General features: G+C 54.1%; 1 protein-coding gene across 4 annotated transcripts in view; it reads left to right on the top strand.

Annotated features, from left to right (window-relative positions):
* Positions 1-23,697, top strand: part of POC1A (POC1 centriolar protein A) — a 71,969-nt gene that overhangs the window by 46,317 nt on the left and 1,955 nt on the right. For 3 of the 4 annotated variants that reach the window (XM_077763407.1, XM_077763409.1, XM_077763410.1), the window contains exon 10: positions 7,040-7,183. In XM_077763407.1, the coding sequence (XP_077619533.1) occupies positions 7,040-7,183 (144 nt within the window). Of the gene's footprint in view, positions 1-7,039; positions 7,184-7,477; positions 7,614-23,697 lie in introns of those variants that run through there. The other variant, XM_077763408.1, reaches the window with a different exon arrangement.

Below are 23,697 nucleotides of genomic sequence, written 5' to 3'. Positions count from 1 at the left end.
AGACTGAAACAGGCTCCAGGCTCTGAGCTGGCAGTCAGCACAGAGCCCGACGCGGGGCCCGAACCCACGAACCGCGAGATCATGACCTAAGCGAAAGTCGGACGCTTAACCGACTAAGCCACCCAGGCGCCCCTCTATTTCCATGCTCTTACACCTCCCCTGGCAACAGGCTGCTGGTGGCAAGGTTGTTGGTGCTGGCTGGCTTTGTTGCAGGTCTTCTCTGTTATCCTGGCCCCAGCTTTAGTCTTAGGCAGGTTCTGAATCCCTGGGTCTCAGAAGTAGGGCATTCTTAGCAATCCATCTCTTCCCTCAGCCATAGGAAGCCTGAATGATCTTGGCTCAGGGTGGTTTTCTTGCCTCTCCCCACCAAGGGCAGAGGGGTTTTATCTGTCTTTGCTCTTCTCCTAATAGCTTGTGGGTTTTGTTCTATAGGGGAGAAGGGTCCTGTTAGGGTTTTGTGCCTTTTCTGTGTCAACTGCCTTCCTCTGGGTCTGTACCCTCAAGGATGGTTTTCTCCCATCTCCTACCCTGTCCCCAATCTTTTTCATGAATTCCCAGTGGAAGTCTGTGAAAAACTTGTGAGTGGGTGCAAACTCCCCTTGTGTCTGTGGCTCCCAGGGGTTCTTCACTCTCACCCTCTCTACATTCACCTCTAGCAGTTTGTTGCTTAACTCCGTTCTTCCTCCCACATGTCTAGCACCCAGTGTCCCTTCCTCCCATGCTTTGCCAGAGGTGAGCTGATGTTCACTTCCTGTTTTCCTTAGATGAGTCCACTTTTCCTTAGATTTCAGGCTAGCTATTTGCTTTCTGACTTCAGTTCTCTGATTTAACAAAGTTATGATTCTTTTAGATTGTTGGCCTTTTTCTTGTAAGGATGCAGTTAATGTTTTACCCAAGATTCTACATCCTAGACAGAGGCTCCTTATCCGTATCTGCATCTTGAAGTGTGAGTTCCTGGTGGCATGTGATAGGCTGGCAGCAGAAGAAACTGAGACAACCCACTGTGAGAGCCCAGGATCCCACACCAGGGTGGAGTGAGAGGGGACACCTACAGACCCCAAGTGATATTTCCACAGAGTTAAATAGATTTGTCTATCCTGAGTTTTCACCTTTTTTAAAAAATATTTTTTAATGTTTTTATTTTTGAGAGAGAGAGAGCATGCAATTAGGGGAGGAGCAGAAAGAGAAGGAAAGAGAGAGAATCTCAAGCAGGCTCCATGCTGTCTGTGCAGAGCCCAGCGCACGGCTCTATTTCACAAACCTCGAGATTATGAGCTGAGCTGAAATCAAGAGTTGGACGCTTAACCAAGTGGGTCACTCCACTTAGGTGCCCCCCCACCTTTTAATGTTCATGTATTTATTTTGAGAGAGAGAGTAGAAGCGGGGGAGGAACAGAGAGAGGGAGAGAAAAGAGAATCCCTAGCAGGCTCCAGCACTGTCCGCATAGAGCCCAATGCGAGGCTCGATCCCACGAACCAAACCATGAGATCATGACCTGAGTTGATGTTAAGAGTTGGATGCTTAACCTACTAAGCCACCCAAACACCCCACTTTTTTTTCTTTTGTTGTTTAGATGTTTATATTTGGGGTGCCCGGGTGGCTCAGTCAGTTGAGTGGCTGACTTGATTTTGGCTCAAGTTATGATCCTAGGGTTGTGGGATCAATCCCTGTGTCAGGCTCCTCACTGAGTGTGAAAACTGCTTAAGATTCTCTGTCTCTGTCTCTCTCTCTCTCTCTCTGTCTCTCCCCCCCCCACCTTTGCCCCTCTCCCCCACTGGCACAGTCTCTCCCTCTCTCTCTAAAATAAAAAATAATAATAAATAATAAGGTGTTTATATTTGGCAAAAGTGAAAGATGACATCTTGGTGTAGCTCTGCAGGTATGTACGTGTGGTCTGATGTGACTTTACTTATGCGTGCTGTACCTGCGAACCACCAGGCAGGGCCCCGGGACCCTTCGATGTTGAATGGGCAAAGCACTGATAGGATTTTCCTCCTTCGATGTTGCTGCAGTTATTTCGTCACTGTCATTACTCACGGCCCTGGCACGTGTGTCCCTTCCCACTCTTGTTCGTCATCTTATCTCTTGCTTATTGCGTGTTTGCCATGCTCCGGGAAATGCCACATCTCCAGGGTGCTGGAGTGCAGGTGAGTGGCTGTGATGCTGTGTCAGGTGGGGCTGCTGGCCCTTTGCCTTGGGAAAGTTTCATTACACAGGAATGTCACCATGGTGGGCTTGGCCCTTTGAGGCGTCCAGTGTGTATGGAGAGCCTGCTCTGTGCCGGGCAGGCATTCCAGGGCAGGCGGGTGGGGGAATGATGTAAAAAGTGTTGAACACAGGATGTAAGAGAATCTGGGCCCGTGGAAGCAAAACTGCAGGCTCTGTCACCTGTCAGAAGCTGCCTGTCAGGGAACTGCCTGTACTTTGGGTTCTGATCCCAGCTCTGTCGTTTCCTGGGTGACTTTGAGCAAGATTTGAACTTCCCTGAACCTGCTTCCCCATCTGAAAAATAAGGTCAAGGGGCACCTGGGTGGCTCAGTCAGTTAAGCGTCCAACTCTTGATTTCGGTTTAGGTCATGATCTCACGGTTTGTGGGTTTGAGCCCCGCATTGGGCTCCATGCTGCCAGCTTGGAGCCTGCTAGGGATTTTCTCTCTCCCCACTCTCCCCTACTCTCAAAAATAAATAAATAAACTTAAGAAAAAGAAAAGTAAGGTTAATAATACCTGCTGTGAAGGGCCCCTGTAAGGATTAAGTGAAGTGACACATGGTAGGTAACAGGTAGACAGCAGTGACCGCCATCTTTATACGTTGGCCTAGTGGTGTGTTAAGTGTCTGTTCTCAAAAGCAGACAAGGAAGTAGAAAAGGGCTATGTCCTGGTGGACAAGGACCAAATAGTGTGGCCAGAGGAGTAGCCTGGGGTGAGCAGGATCCTGGACCTCGTGAGTGAGGCTTGAGGCTGGGAATCTTCCAACAGTCACTTTCTTTCTGAGCCTCAGTCTCCTTGATTGTAAAATGGACGCAGCCTGTGAAAGCTTGGAGTAGGTGGGAAAACTTATGGTGGCTCCTGCTTCCCTTTCCTCCCAAGCGTCCCTGGCTTGGCCCACGGCTGCTGTCCTCAGTGCACCTTGGGAGCTGGCTCAGTTTGGGCTCAGAAGGAGGGTTCCTGTTGCGAGTCAGTGGTGCTCACCCCTCCTCCCCCCACGCCCCCTCATCACTGGGCATCCAGAGACTCGGCTCAGCACTGTCAGTTTCTGGGCCGTTTTTCAGAAACACTCAGAATTTCCATTCCGTCCTTCCCAGGCAGCAGGCAGCGCCCGTCTGACCACTCCTCAAGGATGCTGGCTGTCGGGACAGAGGGCTTGGCTCCCACCCTCCTCCTCGTGGCCTTTCCTGAGGGAGCCACAGGGAACTCACTGTCCAAAGGAAGAGCGTGCATGTCCGAAAGGTGGGGGTCCTTTGGAAGTAGTGGGCACAGGGCTGTGGCCACTTGTCAAGAAAGGCCCGCTGGTGATTTCAGATAAGTGCCTTTCACAGCCCAGCCCTTTGAGGGGCAGGCCCAATCATCACCCCCATCTCGCGGATGAGGAAGTGGAGGCCCAGAGAGGCTGAGCTTCTTGCCCAGGGCCACCTTGCGGGTGAGTGGAGGAGCTTGATGTCAGCCCCACCTAGGTCTGGGGGCTGCTGCCATGAGGAAGAGACTGGTCGAACCTTCTGAAATGTTTCCTTTTGGGATGGACTTCTGGATAGGTGTTAGGATCTAAATTGTATGCCCGTCTGTCAATAACTAGTGCTGTGGTTGAACCGCCCCGTGTAGTTCTTATATGAAACAAGACGCCCATCAGCAGTAACCATCAGGAAAACTTTGAAAAAATAAAGGTTTATTACTTACAGGACCTAGGAATAGCACACGTGAGGCCATATGGCGTGGTGGAGGGTGGAGGGTAGAGAGGATGGGTGTGCATAGACCTGGGGTTCTACTTTTATTGGGGTTGAGAGTATGGTCTGGGAGTTTTAAGGGCTTACTATTGGTATTTGAAACTTAAGAGTGGGAATTTAAGAAAAAACAAGTGGCCCAATGGTCAGTTATCAAAATCTACCAAGATCTCTAAGACAAAGGAGCCTCTGTGGTGGGAGGTGGCCTGGCTCTCTATCTAGTCGTGTGCTGCCAGTGTGTTTATTCAAGATAGCACTCTTCCAGCGGATGCCTCTTTGAAGTGGATGCCTGAGCGATCAAGCTGAAGTCAAGCACTCGCCTTACAAAAAAGAAGAAAAAAACAAACAACAAAAAAAACAAACCTATAACTGTCAGGACTTTCACTGGTGAAGGGCATTGATTCCTAGAGGCCTGGAGCCCCAGCGCTGGTGGACTAGGGTCTTACATAATGACTGTGGCACTGCAGCAGACATGCCCACAGTGGGCTTACGCCCATGGCACTGTTCCTTTTTTCAAGAGTGTCTCACATTCAAGTTCTCTGTTACCTCCAAAGCCTGTATTTTCCCAGGTTCAAATGGACATGCACTAGAGAGTTTGTTATTTCTGAGATTGGAACACTTTCCTAACAAAGGAAGATATGCAGTAGGGTCCACATGCTAAACTGCCCCCCTTGGCTGGGTGGGAATCCTCTCCTGGGGTGATACTTTTCAAGGACTCTGATGCCCACTCAGGTGAGCGTGTCCAGAGCAGGTCATCTCTTTAGGGCTCAGCCACTGTGGGTTCATCCAAGAGATAAGCAGACTCAGAAATGGAAGCTAGTGCTGGTGGCAGGTATGCAGGCAGTCTTTTTGGGGCCAGACATTAGGCCGGTGTGTAGGCATCCTAGGTGAGCCCAGTCATAACCAGTATACTACTCCACTGGCCATAGCATTGGGGGTTGGAGGGGTGCCGGGTGGAGTAACCTTCTCTCTGTGGGATCTGGGTAGTTGACAAACTCTGAACTCAGTAATGTCCTAGATTCAGAAGGGAGAGGGGTGATGAGTGTGGGCAGGAGAAAGAGGGACACAGACGCCTGGATGGGCAGCCAGCGGGCCCTGTGGGCAGGCCGGCATTGGTTCATCCCCCTCATGTGTCCTGGCCCTTGAGATGCAGTGGCTGGGGTGGGGCACAAGGGTGTGGGAGCACAGGGGAGCTTCTGATCAGGAGTTCAGGGTTGCAGGGGTGCCTGGGGGTTAAGCGGCCGACCTTGGCTCAGGCCATGATCTCACAGTTCATGGGTTCAAGCCCCATGTCAGGCTCTGTGCTGACAGCTCAGAGCCTGGAGCCTGCTTCAAATTCTGTGTCTCCCTCTCTCTCTGACCTTCCCCTGCTCACACTCTGTATCTCTCTCTCTCGAAAGAGCCTAAGTGTCCATCAACAGATGAATGGATCAAGAAGATGTGGTTTATCTATACCATGGAATACTACATGGCAATGAGAAACAATGAAATCTGGCCATGTGTAGCAACATGGATGGACCTTGAGGGTGTTATGCTGAGCGAAATAAGTCAGGCAGAGAAGGACAAATATCATATGTTTGCACGTATAGGAGGATTAGGAGGAACTTGACGGAGGAACAAGGGGGAGAAGAAGGGCGGAAATGGTGGGGGAAAGGGAGAGAAGCAAACCATGAGAGACTCTTGAATGCTGACAAAAACTGAGGACTGATGGATGTGGGGGGAGGGAGGGATGGGCATGGAGGAGGACACTTGTGGGGATGAGCACTGAGTGTTATGTGGAAACTAATTTGACAATAAACTATTAAAAAAAAAAACTAAATATTAAAAAAAAAAGATTTAAAAAAAAAGGAGTTCAGGGTTGCAAAGTGAGTAGAGGACAGGATGCTGGGGGCATGGGAAAGTAAGGGTGGATGAGGGGCCTTCCCAATAGGGAAGACCTTGGAAGTTGGGCGAGAGGGTGCAGAAGCAGAAGGGGAACTGTGAAAGGAGATAGGCGAGGTGCCTTGTCAAGGGTCTTGAATTTTCTACCAAAGGCAGCGGAGAGCCCTGGAGGACTAGCAAAGTCAGGGAGTGAGGTGGTGACATTTGGGATGTCTTTTAGTGCTGTTAGTGAGGTCATGGTTTAAAGCCCTGAGCCCTAAGTATGGCTGCATTTATGGGTTACTGGTGCTTTTGGACCAGGCCAAAAGTGTGAGCCTCACCAAGTACTTTGTGTCCGCAAAGGAATTAGAATCTCCAAAACCAAACTGGAGCATCTGCTGACTGTGTCCTTGGAAATCCCACCCTGCTGAACACGTGTGCAGCGCTTCCTAGGCTAGGAGAAGCATTCATCCATGTGTAGACTGGTGCCTGAATTTGGGGGGACTCATGGGGGACTGAGATGAGTTCCCCATAGGAAATCACTATGCTCAGTGGTTGCAGAGGTTAGGACGGCTTCTGCGTTTGGGAGCAGAAGGATCTTACACAGAAACACTGATTCCTCACATTCTCGGAAGGAACCCCGTCTAAAGAGCCCAGGGTGCCTGTCCTGTGGATTCCGACTCCCACCAGCCATCTGGCCAGGATGTTCACACAGCATGCCTATTTTCCCAGGGGATGTGCACTAGGGCGGATTGGAACATCCCCCCAGTGTGAGGCTCTCCCCGCATGGGGGGTGGGAAATTGGCATTGAGCTGACCAGGAAGAGGGGTGGCTTCAGAGCCAGGCTGGACTTTGGGGTCTCTGGACTCTGAGATGCCTGCTGGAGAGTGTGGGCGGTGCAAAGAACCAGCAGCTGGCCTGGCCTCCCTGATGGCCCCCAGGAGCCAGCGGAGGGCGCTCACTGGCCCACCACATGTCGGTTCCAGACCCCTCTAGCCCTCACTGCCAAATGCTCTGATTGCGGTCCTCACTCAGCCTCTGCTCAGAAAGGAAGTCCTGGAAGGGGGCGTGGGGCCCGGATGTGGGAGTACAACCTCACTGTGTTTCTCACCAGTATTTGGAACTCATTTTCTCTAGTTTACTGGTGGTTTTTTACTTACTTCTTCGGAGGGGCTCCTTTCTCTGTGTTTCTTTAAGCACTAAATGAGGACTGAAGGGCTCCCTTTCTTTTCGTTGTCTTTAGCCAGAAGTGGATTTTCCTGTCCCTCCAGGCAGAGGCAGGAGTCAGGAGTCGGTGCAGAGCCAGCCCCAAGAGCCCACCAGCATGCCCCAGACGCTGACCAGCACGCTGGAGCACATCGTGGGCCAGCTGGACGTCCTCACCCAGGTAGGCCGTGACGCGCGTGCATCCCCCCATCTGCACTTGGCCTGGCATTTGGACCATTTGAAGTTGGCCAGCAAATGCTGGATTTTTAAAAAACATAATCATAATAGACCTACTTTCCAGGCCAAATTAATAAAGTGCAGTGCCTGCCCTGAGATCCTGGATCTCAGAACAATCCAAACCCCGGCCAGGCCACTGGACCCTAAAATCAGCCATGCTGGATCCTGCCAGGGTGTACCCTCCTGGGGCTGGCCAGGGCTGCAACAGAGCTCTGAAAGAAACACTGTCCATCGCCAGGTGGGCACCCGGGGACGTGCCAGGGAACCGTAAGCGTGAGTCAAGGCGTCTCGGAGCCCAGGCTCTGGGTTCGAGCTGGCACTGCTCCTTATCCTCTGAGCAACCTTGGCGAAATCCCTTCAGCTCTCCAAGCCTTGGCGTGCTCCTCTGTGATGTGCAGTGGCCATGAATTCCATGTCCCACGTTTGTGGTTGGGATTAAAGGAGATGAATCTGTGGGTAGTGTTTTGCTCATGCTTGGCTCTAGGTAGATGCTCAATAAATATTACTGAGCATTATAATAAATTATATCGAGCATTATATTGTGGTGCTGACCACTGCCATCAAGATGGACGTGGGCCCCAGCCTCTGGAGCATACGTCCTAATACAGAATTATAGTGCAGCAGTTTCCATGAGAGCAAAATGCCTGGGCAAGAGGTGGCAGCCAGCACCGTGGGCGTAAGAGCGGCCCTGGCAGAGGGAGCAGCCTGCCTGCAGGACTGGAGGGGGCCACGGGCATATCCAGGAAGTGGGCAAAAGGCCCAGCTTGGCTGACTTGGGGCATATAGGTGGTGGTGGTGGGGAGGCCAAGGCAGGATCCTCAGACCCCTTCTCCACCTGGGCTGTGGGTCCAGACCACCTTCTCCTGTGCCAGCTCACGGGTAGAGTAGGGCTGTGGAAAGAAGCAAAGGACACTTGAGTCTCTGACGGGAATGGAGCTGAAGTGGCGTGGTGTCCTTTCCCTCCCTCTGGATCTGGGGCCAAGTAAGAAAAGCTCTTCTCCATCATGTCACATGGTCCACGGTGTGTCCCAGCATCCCGGCTGGTGCTGCACACCTTGGGCCCAGTGAAGGAAGGACATTTGAAGGGAAAGGTCAGACATCAGTGGCTGGGAGCTGGGGGACTGTGGGCACATCATACAGACATTTTGGAAAGCCTGTTCACCCTTAAGGAGAAGGCACGTGCTAGGAGAGAGGTATGAGCAGTGTGCACATCCCCCACCTCAGATGCGTCAGAAACTGCCAGGCCCGCCTCATGTTCTTCACAGCCTTGTCAAGTGAGAGATCAGGGGAGGTGGAATCCATTAGAACTTTATAGGATAAAATTGGAAATTAAGTCTGAGAAGATGGTTAAAAATAGCTTCATTGGATCACTTCATTGGAGTGTAGCACTGAAAGCATTTCCCATCGCTGAATTTCAGGAGTGCACATGGGAGGTTCTGTTATGTGTTAGCAGTTCAGCGTGTGATCATAACTTTGTAAGAAACTGGTATCACGGAGAATAATGAAGTCTCTCTTGTGGCTGGGCCGCTGGCCCACGGTCTGGATGGCTCTGGGGCACCCTTGTCCTACCTCGCACTGTCCAGCCCCATGGCAGATCCAAACAGCACTCCACCCCAACCAGATGCCAGGCCCATCAGCCAGTCACCTGCTTTGCCAAACAGTGTGCATTCCTGAATGCCACCAAGTGAGACATGTTCCTGAAGGACTTGACACATCCTGAGGAAACTTGGGTTCCACAGATAAAGCCCCTAGTTGAGGCCTCAGCCCATATTCAAAGCAGTAAGAGGTGCATTTGTGCTAATTTGATGCTATCTTTGAGCTTGGGCACTGGTTTTTCCAGGCCTACCTCCTCTCCTGGATTTGGGGCTCTAGCTGAGGTATCCTAGCCACAGCCAGAGCTGTCCCCAGTGGCGCTGGGAGTTCCCTCCTCTTCTGACTAGCCTGGCCGTGGGCAGTCCCCTCTCTGGAGGCTCTCCTGAGGCCTAGAGCCAGGTAACCCCGCTGTATATAGCTACCTATGCAGGTCACTCAGCAGGCTCTGAGCCTCCTTGGTCTGTGGGTATTGGCCTCACGTGCTGCCTCCTCAATGAGTGCTCCTCACCATCCCGATGTGCCTCTCTGCTCTGGAGAGGTGCCGTCAACCACCCCAATCCCGGCTCCTACTTCAGAGTCGGCTGAATCATGCTGTTCTCCTCTACCTCATCCCTTCGCTGCCCCTCCTCTCCCCCACAAGGAAGTCTACTTCAAAGAGGCTTCTGAGAGGCAGACTGCCTTCCGGGTCCTTTGGTCCTCCATCCTACAGAACATCCTCCAGGGAAGTACTGTGGGGGCTGCAGTGACTGGGGATGTTTGCCTAGTGAGTCACAGAGCCTCCAGCCCCTGGGTGACATGAGCAGGACGCCCTGTTACGGAAGCCCCCTGTCCTCGGAGCCTGGCCTCCTGCTAAGTAGGCTGGTGTGGCCCAGGGATGAGTCCCCCTCTCTGGGATTTCGTAGCCCGTTGACACCAGTGTAAAGGCCCAGGACCCCAGGGCCCAGAGGTTGGGCAGCTGAGTGTGCCCATGGAAAGATGTGACTCAGCTTGTTTGGGTGCAGATCTCAGTAACCTTGGGCAAGGTATTTAACCTCTGTGCCTCAGTTTCCAAGTCTGGAACACAGAATGATAATAGTACCCACTTCGTGGGCCTCTTGTGAGGATTAGATGCATCAGCTTGAGTGAGGCTCTTTGAGCAGTGCCATATGCTGCCCCTTTACATTATTCAAGGCCTGGCAGGGGTTGCGGGGGGATCACAGTGGCACCAGAAATAGCTCTCCCAATTTCCTACTACCTCCCTGCCCAGGAGAGCCATTCCTCAGCCTCACAGTGGGGGTGGCGAGTTCCCTTTAATCCTTGAGCCCTTTCTGTGTCTGAGGCCAGTGAGTGAGCTGGGTGGCTTCTCTCCCAGGCCAAAAGGCCTGTCATCCCAAGGAAAGCAAACTGTCCATAGGGCATGTGCAGCATCCAAAATACAGCCCTTTGACTCCCAGTTTGGGGTTGTACTGTTTTTTGTTTTGTTTTGTTTTACCTTTTAAAAAATATTTATTTTTGAGAGAGAGAGAGATTGCATGCACAAGCTGGGGAGGGGCAGAAAGAGAGGGAGACAGGATCTGAAGTGGCCTCTGCACCGACTGCAGAGAGCCTGACTCTCTGGGCTCGAACCCATGAACTGTGAGATCATCACCTGAGCTGAATTCAGAAGCTTAACTGACTGAGCCACCCAGGTGGCCCTTTACCATTTTATTTCTTTAGGAACACCTTTTCTATAAAGTACATACATTGTCTTTTCAAAAATGTACCCATTTGGGGCGGTAACTTTGGAACATGTTGCAAGGGTCCACAGGTCTTTGTCCATCTCCGGAGTGGTATGCTCTCTGGACTGGCCTGGTCTGGCAGGTCTTCCTATGGTGTGTTTTAGATGGGAGGTCTACAGAGTGTGGAGATCACGTCCTCATTGTCATCTTCCTCCCCTGCTGTCTATCTGAGACCTGCAGCTTTCTAAGGGCTGGTCCTCATGGCCCTCATGTCATCCTCCCACCTGGTGCCTAGCAGCCAGTATCACGCCAGGTGCGGATCGGGTGAGAGTAACTGCTTATGCCTGGGCCAGGCCCCAGGGGTCACTCAGCCTGGGGCTTCTCCGGGATGCTGGGTGATCCCGAGCTCAACCCGCTGTAGGCCGGGCGGGGCTCCCCACCTTCCCCTGCTAGACAGTTTTGGTGTAGTCAGGGATGGCTTCATCAAGGAGTCCCTCTGTAAGCCAAACTTGATCTTCCTGGAAGTTAAGGCCAGACGTTCTTGCTTTGTGATCACAGAGCTGGGCAACCCTTTGGTCCCTGGCCAGAGAGTACACCCCTTGCCATGGCCCTTCTTTATAGAGGAGACACCCCTCTTTATTCCTGTGAAGTTGCTTTTGGGGGCTTTGTGGATTCCTTCACTGAGGAATCCCCTCCTGGGGACCCTGATCCCAGCTGGATGCCATATTCTGAACAGCCGGGGTCTCTCTGACCTTATACACCCCTACCAGCTCGGGAGCAGAGTGAGCCACCTGCCCATCAGCCTGGACATACCTGCCCTCCTGAATTTGAGGACCAACCCCACCATTCATCACCTGGGTGACTTGAGGCAGGTGACATTGCTCCGCAGAGCCTTAGTTTCCTCCCTTATAAAGGGGACAGTCAAGCCAGCTCGTGTCCTCTGAGCACTGTTGTGAAGCTCCTGGTTAGCTAGGCCGGCACCAGCCATTTCATGAAGCACAGCACGAAGTCGATGTACTCCCAGGAGAATGTGGGAAAGCACCAGGGCGGCCAGGTGACACAGGAGTGCCAGGAGTGGACATTCCACAGGCCTCTGCACCTGTTGGACTTGAGTCCCAGGAATGCTCTTGAGCTGCCAGTGAGACTCTAGTGATCCTGGTAGGCGCTAGGACAAGAGGGAGAAAAAGAAGAGATCTCTCCCCAGGTCCAGGAAGGGGAGCCCAAGAGGTGACAGGGAACTGGGGTGCCCAGGGGCTGGTGAAAATCAGGGATGGTTCATGGGGCCCATTAGATGGGAGCCTTGAACCCAGGCACTAGGCCAAGACCAGGAGTCAGAGGCCCCAGCTGCTCTGGCCCAACTTTGCCTGTTTCCATCTGTGTGAATCTGAGTGAGCCTTAGGCTTACTCTATACAGGGGAGCCTTTAGGCACTGCCCATCCACCTGTCCCATGGGTCAGCATCTCACATGGGGCCAGGACTTCCCTCAGGGCCTTCTTTTCATGAGTCGCCTTTATATCTCCCTTCCCTGGAGGAAGGACTCCAGGGTGGGCCCTGTGGCTGCCAGGCCTGTCTGCTTGGTGATGGACATTCAGCATGTATCCAGACAGAGGCCCTGACCTTTCCCCTCATGTTTTTGTGGGGGTGTGTCGGGTGACCTAGGGGTCCCTTTCACAGATGCTGGAAAACTCACCAGTGAGCAGGGAGAGGCTGCTTTCCACAACTAGCCCTGCTGCATGAGCTCACTTCCCGCGTTGGCTCCCTTCGCTTCCTTTGCGGACTCCTGAGTGACAGAGGTTTGGGTGGTGTCTGAGAGTTGCAGAGTCCCTCAGTCTTCCTCAAGGGCAAGGGGTGGGGCGCAGAGGCGTGGACCATGCCCAGGAGCTGGGGAGGCTGCAGCAAGGGGCCCTGGCCCAACAAGCGGCTTGGTGGTTTTGCCTCAGAAGCCCACAGCAGAGTTATTTTCGACTCCAGTTTCACATCTTGCTGCTTTTTAAAAATACCAAGCCATGAAAATTCCTGCTCCAACTATGTTTTTTTATGGCACCCGTGCTTCAGGCTGGCCACAGCGATGCTGTGATGTCACGTTTGGGTTCCTGTGACTCACCAGGGGCTGCTGGGCTCCGGGACCAGAACATGCGTGCAGTGGGAAGCAGGGAGTCTGGGTCCCTGACATTTGAGTTTGTGAAATATCCAGGTTGTTGTAGCTCCGCAGACCTAACTCAACAAGGCTAAGGACTTTTGTCTGTGTGCTTTGGGGAATTGGATAGAATGTCCTGTTTGTTTTGAGACATCCTGATCCCCCCCCCCCAAACCCCACAGTCCTGGGGGTTCCCTATTTGATGTGCCGCCTGTGTGAGGTGCCTCGTTTCATGCTGGTAGGGAAGGCGGGAACGCTGGGCCTGCCCTCGGCGTGGGCCAAGTTGCCTGACCGCTCTCTGGGACTCTCCTCAGTGCTCCTCTTCCCTGGGCAGACCAGCTGTTCGTGCAAACTCACTCCAGGTTTTAAAGCAGTTCTGCCTTTTTAGCTGGGGGCCAGCCCTCCCAGGTGCGCCCAGACTGAACTTGTTGGGAAGGTATAGAGTGAAAGGCACCCTGCCCAGCCGCTCCCTGCCTCCCAGTCAGGATCCCTGTTTATAGGGTGTGTGCAGCTCCTCATCACTCGCACACACTCACATGGGCAGTGGCATGGGGTGGTGGTTTCTACAGAAGTGAGCCCACTCCCCACATCAGCACATCTGGCCACCTGGCCTGCATAGTGCAGTGGGTGTCTAGCTGTCCTCCTCCGTATAGACATTCAAGAATTACCCTTGGGCCAAAGTCAAGTTCAGAACAGCCTGAACTCCCGCCACTTGGGGTTTGGAGACACGAGACTTGTTTTTCTTCTGTCAAGAAGCTGCTTCCTGGGGACAGGACACTCTCTGGTCTGTGTCAGAAGCATACTTGGGGTCTGACTCTAGCCACTTGCAGAGGGGCTGGGCCTTGGCCCTTTCCTAACCCTGTTGCTCTTTTTTGGCAATTCATCCACAGGCTCCCCTGGCTAGCAGCCCGCAAAGACAGGACAGGCTCAAGCTCCATCTTCTCTGCCATCTGTAGTTGTGGTAAAAAGCACCCCTCCGCAGAGAAGCTGAAGATGGAAGGCCCCCGCCCACCAGATGGGCCTGGGATGGCTGCAGTTACCTCTAGGGCCTGGGAATGTTCACAGTCTTCCGAGATTTCTCCTGTGAGGCCCTGGCAGGCCTGGGGCCAGGGGAGGGGCACGGGGGCAGGAGTGGGATAAGAAGGTTCATGCAGGGACATCTCATTCAGACTGACTCTGGGATTACTCTAGAGGAGGGAAGGAAGATATGGACCCCCAGGTGGTTTGCTCTCTCTCCTCTGTGGACCCACAGCCATCCAAGGAAGGGTTAAGTACAGGCCACAAGAAGGGGCCTGTGAGTATTCTGGTTGTAAAAGGCAGTCCCAAGTAGGCCTTCATGACTCTGTGATGAACCAAGTCGCAGCTGACCTTGTGGCCATTTGGCACTCTCCCGCCACTAGAGCAGCATCAGGGAAAACTATAGTCAGGTCTGCCACTTCCTTCCACCCGCCTTGTGGAGGGCCCTCTCCCTGGGTGGAGGAGAAAAAAACAGAAAGAAGCTTTAAACTGAGTGGGACATGCCTTTTGGGAGAGCGGTTTCATGTCCCCCTTTCTGATCTGGGCCTGGCTGGTGGCTTTAGCAAACCATCCAAGATGAGAGGCTAGGTTTCCTCCATGGATCGCTGGCTCCTTAGCAGGGCAGGGGGAGCCCCTGAGCCTTTCTTCCCTGGGGTGGTCCTGTTTGGCCAGGGCTATAGCCTGACTTGCCAGGCTGTCCTGAGGCCTCCAGCAAGCTACCTGACAGTCTCTCTGACTTGGGATGATTGTGTTTTATTAAGTTGTGGTAAATTAACTAACACTTTGGATTATGGATTGTTAGGAAAGTCAACCTCTGAAGAAATGGAATGCAGGAGGTGGCCAAAGCCAAGGTTCACAGCCCATGCTCAGCCCTGCTTGGACTCACCCCGGAGTCAGAGTACAGCACAGGCGCTGGGTGAGCAGTGACTGGCCTCCTGCACCTTAGGGCCTGTCCCTGGTAGACCCTTGCCTCCCTGGTGGCCTGCCCAGGGCTGACAAAGAGATGAGCTTGGACTCAGGCCAGTCTGGGCAGGGTATACAGCTCAGAACTTTTGTCCTGGTGTGGGTAGCACCCCCTGGGTCCCAGGAGCATTCGGTTTTATGGATAGTGGTGAGTGGATCTACTTTTTATAGCTTCTCTTTTGGGGGTAAGCAGTAATATGGAAAAGCCTGTGTTCATTTAAAAGGAGTTGCTCTAAAGCCACAAGGAAGGTAAATTAGCCAAGATTCTTTAATCCCATGGCTAATTCACCAATAGAAAATAGTGTTTCATGTACTTCCCGAAGAGAGCTAATCCTCGGTAGAGGTGGGGGCTGGGGGATGCAAAAACGTCAGAGAAACCCTATATTCCTGAGATAATGTGAAACAGAAACATGGACCTGTGGACTCGAGGAACAAAAGCTCATTTTGTGTTGTTAGCAAACGTTTGGGTGAAGGGGGTTGGTTAAAAAGACAGTTGCTGAGCCCAGAGAGATTGGGAGGAATTTCTCTAGAAACATGTTTTGTTGTGTATCAGCTGTGTGTGATCCTGGGCAAGTTAGCATGTCAGACGTCAGCAGGAGAGGGAATCTCCCATTTCTTCCTCTCTGAAGTTCAGGCCTTGAAGCTGCTAGCCCTCATCAAATCAGGTCCGAGGTGGGAAGGAGAGGAAGTGGACTGCTTCCTGGACTCCCATCCTATTTTGCACACCCCCACATCCTGCTGTGGCCCAGCTGACAAGGGGTCTCTCTGGCCTACCTACCCTCTAATTCCTCCCCTGCTGTCCCCTCAAGCCTGCCAGGTCCACGGCCCAAGCTGAGGGGAGTGTCCCTCACCAGCCAGGTGGGTTCATCTCCAGAGTAAGGCTGCCCCTAGGCTTGGGAACATGGGCTTGCTGGTGCAGTACCTGAATTCCTGCATCTTCATGGAGCTCAGGGCCTGGCATTTGTCCATCCAGCACTTAGTGTGCACCTACTATGTGCCAAGAGCTGTGCCTAGAAGCAGGAAGACCACAGTGAGCAAGAATAGACAAACACCACTGTCCTCATGATGCCGGCATGATGGATGTCAGCAGGCTGTTGAGGGCCAGCCATTTGCACCTTTGACTTGAAGGCCCCTGTGCCTCGGACCACTGGGTGCTGGACAGAGGCTGGGGTGGAGAGGCAGAGCCTTGGCTGGTGGGAAGCGCTGGGCTCAGACCAGCAGCACCCTGAAGCCAGGCTGGCCCTTCCAGCCCCCATTCACCCCTGATATGTGGCAACTGGCTGGCCAGGGCACCATCAGCAAGACAGGGCCCTGCGTGTGTACACATACACACATACACACTGACATACACCAACAGACAAAGCTGGAGCTGGCAGGAGACAAGGCAGAGCTGTGCGGGCGCTGAGCCCAGCAGCCCCACTTTGTTTTGATAGCTCACAAGACCCCACAGCAAAGAGATTCCCCTTTTATTGCATCTGTTTTAGATCTTTAGAATCTGAGTGAAGTCAAAACCATGCTAGAGGGGAGATTAATTCCACATTTTTCCATCTTTGCAATGAAACGAAAGGAAAGTTAGACATTCTGTGCGGCACAGTCGAGATGGGCATTGAGCCGATAGCCAGTGCCAGGATGTTCCCCGAAGCCTGGCACAAGGGTCCCCAGCAGTGTGGCTGGGCAGCTGCGCCCTCTCCCTAGCCCCAGGACACCTCGGACACTTACCACCAGTACTCTGGCTTCTGTCTAGGGGGGAAGGGGTTGGGATGCCCCAGCCCCTGTGGGAGACCGTCTAGAGGAGCCAAATCAACCACAAGCCTGGAAATGATTAAAAGGAACTTTCCGTCAGAAGAGAACTTTAAGGAGCAGCCAGACCACCACGTGCCCTGATGGCTCAGACCCTACCAGGACTGACCACAGGCTGCCTGATGAGGCCCCGTCTGTGCCCGAGACCCCTTCCACTCAGAGCTCAGCCATGGGCCCCGTGAAGTGGGGAGCCATGTTGCCCACAGTGCACCCCCATGTCCAGAGCAAGGGCCACATAAATATTAGCTATTGATATAGTATTACAATGGAGCCTCGAGAGATGCAGTGTATGGATGAGGAATCTAAAGCCTTGAGTCAGATAACTTGTCCAAGGCCACTCAGTAAGTCAGCAGTCAAGTTCAGATTCAAACTCAGGCAGCACAGCTCTGGAGCCTGTGCTCTTACCACACAGGACGAAGTTAGGGACCAAGGGTCTGCACTTATGCTATGGCCAGGACATCCTGGGAGAGGAGCAGGGCAGGCACCAAGCGTGGAGGTGAGCCGAGGGGGACTTCTGGGGAAAGAGGGCTGGAGTGGGGCTTTTGGTAGGTGGCTTTGGTCAGAGCAGTAGGAACAGGCAACATGAGTGTCATAAGAATGCTGTGCCAAGGAGTTCGGCCTTTATCCCAGAGCTCCTGAACAGGAAAGGGACATGGCAGAAGCAGCATGGAGGTGGAGGGTGACCCAGGAGTCCCAGGAAGTTGAGGCGGAAGGTGGAGCCTGAGCAGAGTAGTCACCAAGAGGGAAACACCTAGAGCCTAGGGCACCCATCTCATGTTGGCCCGGGGGCAGGCATAGCCTGCCTAGATCTGGTGAGGACACTCATCAGACAGAACCCTGATGTGAGCGTGCTGCCCAGCCCGATTCGGCAGCCGGAGGGGTTGAGAAGGGCACGGTCCAGTCATGTGATTGCCTTCCTGCACCCCATCAGCCCTTCCCGCAGCGCCCACTGCTCTGGCGCCCAGGGGTGCTCACCACCAGCACTGCTCTCTCCCGACCCTGACCCGATAGCTCTCTCCCTGACTTTCTCCCCACGCCGTTGCAGCCCTGCCCCATACCTGCTTGGGCAACACCCCCCACCCCAGCTGCTTAACCCGCTCACCTTGCTGGCCCCCTTCAGACACGGGTGGTCCAGTGTCCTGGCTTCCTGCTACACTGCCGCCCATTTTAGTTCTTGCCTCGGTGCCCCCAGCCTGGCAGAGTGCTCAAGGGGACCTGTGGCTGGATGTTTGCTGTCTGGCCCAGCCACCCTGTCCACCTCTGGGCCACGTTCCAGGGAGGCCCAGGAGGGGATTCTGACCATAGAAACCACCTAAGAGGGCTAGGGCTCTGCTCAGAGCAGAAAGTGGACATGGAGAAGTGTCCCGGCTGGGGTTGGAGGGCCCTGGGATAGAAGGGCTGCGCTGGAGACAGACAGGAGTGGAGAGTGCTGCGGGGAGGCCTGGAGCAAGGCCTGCATGTGCAGGAGCATTCCAGAAGGAACTGGCCGAATATCTGAGAAATGCACATAGAATGGCTGGCTGGTTACCTTCCGTCTTTCCCCTTTCCTCCAAAACGTTACTCGCTGTCGCTGTCGAGCAGCTTCGCCAAAGCCAGCCCAGACAGGACCAGTGCTGCGGCCATGCCAGTGCCCAGAAGCCCCTATGAGCCAGAGTCTCTTGGCTGCTGCATGTGGCGGACCAGACAAACGGGTGGGGGGGGTGAGGTTGACAGGAGGGCCCCGCTGGTGTGCTGTGGCCCCTCAGGGCTTTGTGGAAGTTATGGCTCCAGTCTTCCTGCTCCATTTGCACGTGGGCTGTACAGGAGAGAGGCTTTCAGCAAAGGCGATAGTAGTGGCAGTGCTCTACGAGGAGAAGCAGCTGCTGGAAGGCCCCTGGCTCACAGGGACTGCCCTTGTTTGGTGTTCTGAAGTACCAGTTCACTCCCTTCCGTTGCACCTCTGGCTATGACACCTGGTGGCCGTGGTCAGTTCCCAGGCCGAGCCTCCCAGACTTACTCTAGAACCAGCTCTGAAAACTGGCCACAGGCATGCAGGAGCAGCACCATCCTACTGGCTCTACTTGCTCAGACCTGTGAGTGTGATAAGGCAGTGCCAGGGTGGAAGCTTCCTTGTTCCTGCCCCTTTTTGGCTAAGGGCCCAGGGCCTCTCCTCCACCTTCCTTGTGGCCACCACACACTCTTCCCTGTTCAACTACTCCAAACCAACCACAATGACCTCTTCGGCAGTGCCATATTCTTCTGTGCCTCAGGGCCTTTGCACCTGCTATACCTTGTGTTTGGAACACATTTCCTTCAGCCTGTCTCGGGTTGTTGTCTCCTCACGGAGGCCTCCCAGGCCCTCATCAGAGTCAGAGCTCTCCTTCCCAGGTCTCTCAGCCCCAAAGTAGGTGAGCCATGTCAGGGGTCTGGGCTTCACTTGGAGCTCACTCTCTGAACCCATCCTGCTCCTTTTCTTCTTGCCTTCTCCCCAAACACAAGTGAAAAGGGGATGAAAGAGACTAAAAAGGAGGTAGAGGGGCGCCCGGGTAGCTCAGTAGGTTAAGCATCTGACTTTGGCAGCTCAGGTCACGATCTTGAGGTTTGTGAGTTTGAGCCCCGCGTCGGGCTCTGTGCTGACAGCTCAGAGCCTGGATCCTGCTTTGGATTCTGTGCCTCCCTCTCTCTCTGCCCTCCCCTCCTCACACCCCGTCTCTCTCTCAAAAATAAATAAAACATTTTTTTTTAATTAAAAAAAAAAAGGAGGTAGAAAAGAGTACTAGGGGAAAGAGCTGAGGGGAAAAGAAATACAGGACGAGCCTGCCTCAAGAGAAAACCAGTTCGGGGAGAAAAAAAGAGACCAGCAGGGCTGAAAGAAGGGGAGGTCATGCCATAGGAAGTGGGGGGCTGGGAAGTAGGCAGTCCACTGGAGAAAGAAGGGACAAAGGAAAAGCCCACCAAGCCCAGGGAAAGTATGATGGCAGAACTGGCAGGGGGAGAGTGGTCATGAGAGGAGCATAAAGTGCTCCAGGAAGTGAGCGGGGCCTCCATGCGCTGGGTGAGCCCCACCTGCCCTTCTTCTGCTTTGTTGCACCACTTTCACTTCTAAGGGTGGGGGATTCATTCTCTCAGGGAATTCTGGACTCGCGCCTCCTCCATGCAACGCCCACACAGAGCCCGTGGGAGCGTCATGGCTTCCCAGCCCTTGCACCCAGCCCTCTCGGGCAGCACAGTCATGCAGAGGCCCCGTAGACGCACTTTGGCCTCTGGCAACACTTCAGATGCCTCAGTCCCTGTCACACATCAGGAGTAGAGACTCTCCCCTTGGCCACCTCAAAAGTCAGTGGGGATACATACCCCCAGGCTCTGCCCCACGCAGGGCGCCTGGACTGGCCATCGGTGGGCATGGCGCCAGTGTGGGAGCCTGGCTCGAATCTTCCAGCTCCCAGAGCCCCGCAGCCGCGGGTAGGCATCTGATACTTTGGTCCTGGTAGGGAAAAGGCGTCCAAGGCAGCGAGGTACAGACCCACAGTGTCTGTCGAAGTGTCCCTTGTGTTGTATTGTCTCCCACTTGGAGCTGGGGGCTCTGGGTGCCAGACGTGTGGCTGAAGACTGGCATTTTGATGCAACCTCGTCAGGTATCACTACAGTTTTTAGGGGACTAAAAAAACAAGCCTGTCACTTTAAAATGAGTTATTTTTAGACCCCACTCAGAAGGCCCTTCAGGGTGTTACGTGAACCGTCTTACACATCATGAACTGCTTGAACTGCAAGTGAGAGAAGCCACTTGCCCTGTTAATGTTGCCCTGACGGGACAGATCAGTGTCTGCTCTCCCCTAGGCGGGAGGGTGAGGATTTGAAGAGGATGCCTCTCCCGGAGGAGGTTCCTCTGGAGCCTTCAGGCAGCCACGCCCGCCTGGGAATGCTGCCCCGCCCCTCACTCTTCACCTGTCCTGTGGGAGCCCATTCTGTGCCGCTGGTACACACCCCCCTGTCCTGTGTTCCGTCCTTTGTTTGGGGCCTCAGCGAATGGTTCCTTCTCCCCTCTGCCTCTGGCTTCCCACCATGTGGTGGGGGTTCGTACTTCCTTGGTATCTCTGGTGAGGCCTCCAGACACCTAACCACAGCCATGTGCAGAACATCCCCTGGGGCAGCCAGAAGGGTCTGCTCCCCACTCGGCCTCGGACCACCAGCACTGTCCTCTGTTCTGAGGCTGAAGGCCTCCGCCACCACCTAGCATGGCCTGGAGGCCCCGGCCCCATCTCCTGCCTCCGCGGGGCTCTTCCCTCACTCCCGCACACGCACCCTCTTTGGTCCATCCCTCCTGCTCGTTACCTTCCCTGCTGCTTCAGGGCTCCGTGCTCGGTGATCCTTCGGCCCCAGCGCCCTTCTTGCCCTGCTCACCTGGTGAACTCCTCCTTAGCCTTTAATCACCCCTCCGTTCCTAGGGCTGTTTGCCCAGGCCAGACCCCTCGGTTCTCCCCAGCACACCCTGCTGGACTCTACCGCCACTTGGTACTTGCCCCTGCAGACTGGTGTGCACCCTGCAGGCCCAGCCGAGTCTGTGTGCACCGTTGTCCCCCCGGGTGACACGGGCCAGCGCAGGGGTGCTCAGGGGGGATGGGTGAGTAAAGAGTCTAGGGCAAAGGCCGGTAAATATCTTAACGGTAAATATCTGGCCTTGTGGACCATAGGCTCTCTGTCACAATTATTCAACCCGCCGTCATAGCCAGAAAGCAGCCATAGGCAATACGTAAACAAATGGGCATGACAATAAAACTTTATTATTTACAAAAATAGACAGCAGGCCAAGTGCACCAAGCCTCGGTCTAAAGAAACAACAGAGTACATTCAAAGCAAACAGGAATGTTTCTAAGGGTACTGTTTCCCATGACAAGAGCTATGGCTTCCTGGAAATTGCTGGTAACAGCAGCAGAAGGTGGTTCAGAAACGAGCCCCCAGGTGACCCTCTGACAGGTGTGACTTTGAAGACGAAATTTCTGAGTCTCCTGTGACTTTGTCCCATGAGGCCTCCCCATGGCTGGCAGGTGAAGGCCATGACCTTGAAAGAGGACAGTGCTGGGCAAGGGTGACAGTGTCCAGGTATGGGGTCCGAATTCTGCTTCCTGTCCCCATGGTTCAGGGCTTATTTAGTTGAGGCTGGTCTTGTGAAGGGCGCGGCACCCAGCAGTGACCAGGGCAAGTCCTGAGGGTGGGGGTGTACACGTGGGCCTCGGGGGTTACCTGGCCATAGCCCTCAGGCATGGCCGGAGCGAGTGGGGAGGAATAAGGCCTAATCTCACCTTATGTGTGCTTGATGGGGACAAAGTGAAGGTGCAGCTCCCAGTGCCTTAGCCCAAACCCTGGATCCAGGCTGCCATGGTCACGGTCTGATTTGTCATTTATAAGCTGTGTGACTCTAGGCAAGTTGCTTAATTCACTGTGCCTTGGCTTACTCATCTGAAAACTGGGGATGATAAGGCTCCTACCCTGAAGGATTGTCAAAGAGGGCGTGGCATGATCCTGAGCACCCCCATGAACTTTGGCTGCCGAGAGCAGTGTGTGTCAGCAGTCATCGGGATGAGCCCCCAGGGCCTGTCCTGGGTCCTTCCACCAGTCTCCCCTGGAGTCTGGGCTCCACATCTCAATTACAGAGGGGACTCCAGAGTCAGCTGCCCGGATGGCACAAGGGCCGGGGAGAGGGAATGAGTTGCCTGGTTTCTCCAAGGTCAACAGAAAGGAGGGACCTTTCTGGAGGCGTTTGGACCCCATCATGCAGGAGACCTGGGAGATGGGAGATGGCCCAGACAGGTCTGCCCAGCAGCCAGAACGCTGGCCTCCTCAGTCCTTTCTCCATGTTTCTTTTGCCCTGCCGAGAAGGCAGAGGTCCACAGACGCCCAGGTCAAGCACGGCTGCTTCCCTCATTGCCATCTGCCACCAGACCCAGCCTGTAGCTCCTCGGGGACTTTCTCTTGCCCCCTGCTCCTCTGGACAGAGAAAGGTGAGGGGCTGTGAGGGCCCAGGGGCTGCTTGCTAGGCCGGCTGTCATTTGCCTGGAGTGAAAGGAGGGTGAGAAGGCTGGCTGGGAGTGGGGGGTTGTGAGGAAGACTGTGGAGCTGTTTGTCCCAGTAGTACTCCTCCCCCAGCTCCGGGGCAGGCATGCCTTGTCTGCGGACACTGTGTGGCAGGACCCAGCGCACAGGGCAGCGAGAGCAACATGCTTGGCATGGCCCTGCGCAGCAGAGAGGAACGGGCCACGGCCTCTGCCCTCTGGACGCTGAGGCAGCACATGATTCTGGGGCTTGCTGTGGGCCTGACACTTGGTGCCGGCACATTGCTCTGAAGCAGCAGGTGAGGTCACATTGTGAACAAGGCCCAGCTATATGTCCCAGAACCAGTGCTTGCTGGGGATGCCCTCGCCCACCCACACGCTGTCCCAGATGCTTTCCCCTCCTCCCACAGGCTCCAGCAGCTGGGAAGCCTGGCAACACCATGGTGGCCCAGACCATCCCTGCAGGTGGCCCACCTCCCTCTTGCTGTCTGCACCCCCAGCCCTGAGGGTGTTTGATCTCTGGCAACCTTTCCATTGCTGTGGAGACCCTTCCCGTGGTGGAGGGAAGGCACATCAGCAGAATCAGATGTTGGGATTTCTAGGTTTCACTTTATCATGAGAGACACCATTTTCCATGAAAATTAAATCCCATGTTTTATTAGAGTAGGCTTATTCAAGAAAACTTGTGGAGCAGAGAATGGCCAGACAACATTCTAATGTACAGAAATCCAGAAATCGTCCTCTCCCTGGCCCATCCTTCTGGCTCAAACGGGGCTTGGGTGGGATTAAACGTGAGCTGGAAGGGCCTGGTGGACTTCATCCCTGGACGCTGGCTGCCACCCAGCATCTTGGCAGAGTATGCCGGGGGTACAGGGGAGACAGGAAGTAGAAAGAACACAGAGATGATGACTCTTCCAGAGACTTTCTCAGCTAGAAAAGGGGAGAAGTGAGAGAAAGGGAGAAGCAGGAGCTGCGGGGTTGAGGAGTAGTGGACTTGTGAAAGCCTTTTTGTCTACAACATGCCACAAAACACCCCGTCAAAGCTCCCCCAGGAAGGGCCCAAAACTGGGCTGGCACCCTCCTTTCAGGGGCCTGGATGTGAAAAAGGTGAGTTCATTTCTGTTCAAAGAAATTTAATATTGACAAATGGCCCTGTTTCTACCAAGCTAAAGTATGGGCCCCCCCATGGAACTAAGTGGAGGCCTCATGAAATGCGTGGCAC

Source organism: Crocuta crocuta, unplaced genomic scaffold (genome assembly GCF_008692635.1).
Source record: "Crocuta crocuta isolate KB4526 unplaced genomic scaffold, BGI_CrCroc_1.0 scaffold1079, whole genome shotgun sequence".
Lineage (NCBI taxonomy): Eukaryota > Metazoa > Chordata > Mammalia > Carnivora > Hyaenidae > Crocuta > Crocuta crocuta.
The sequence above is the reverse complement of the archived record's forward strand: the minus strand, read 5'-3'. Positions and strand labels throughout refer to the sequence as shown.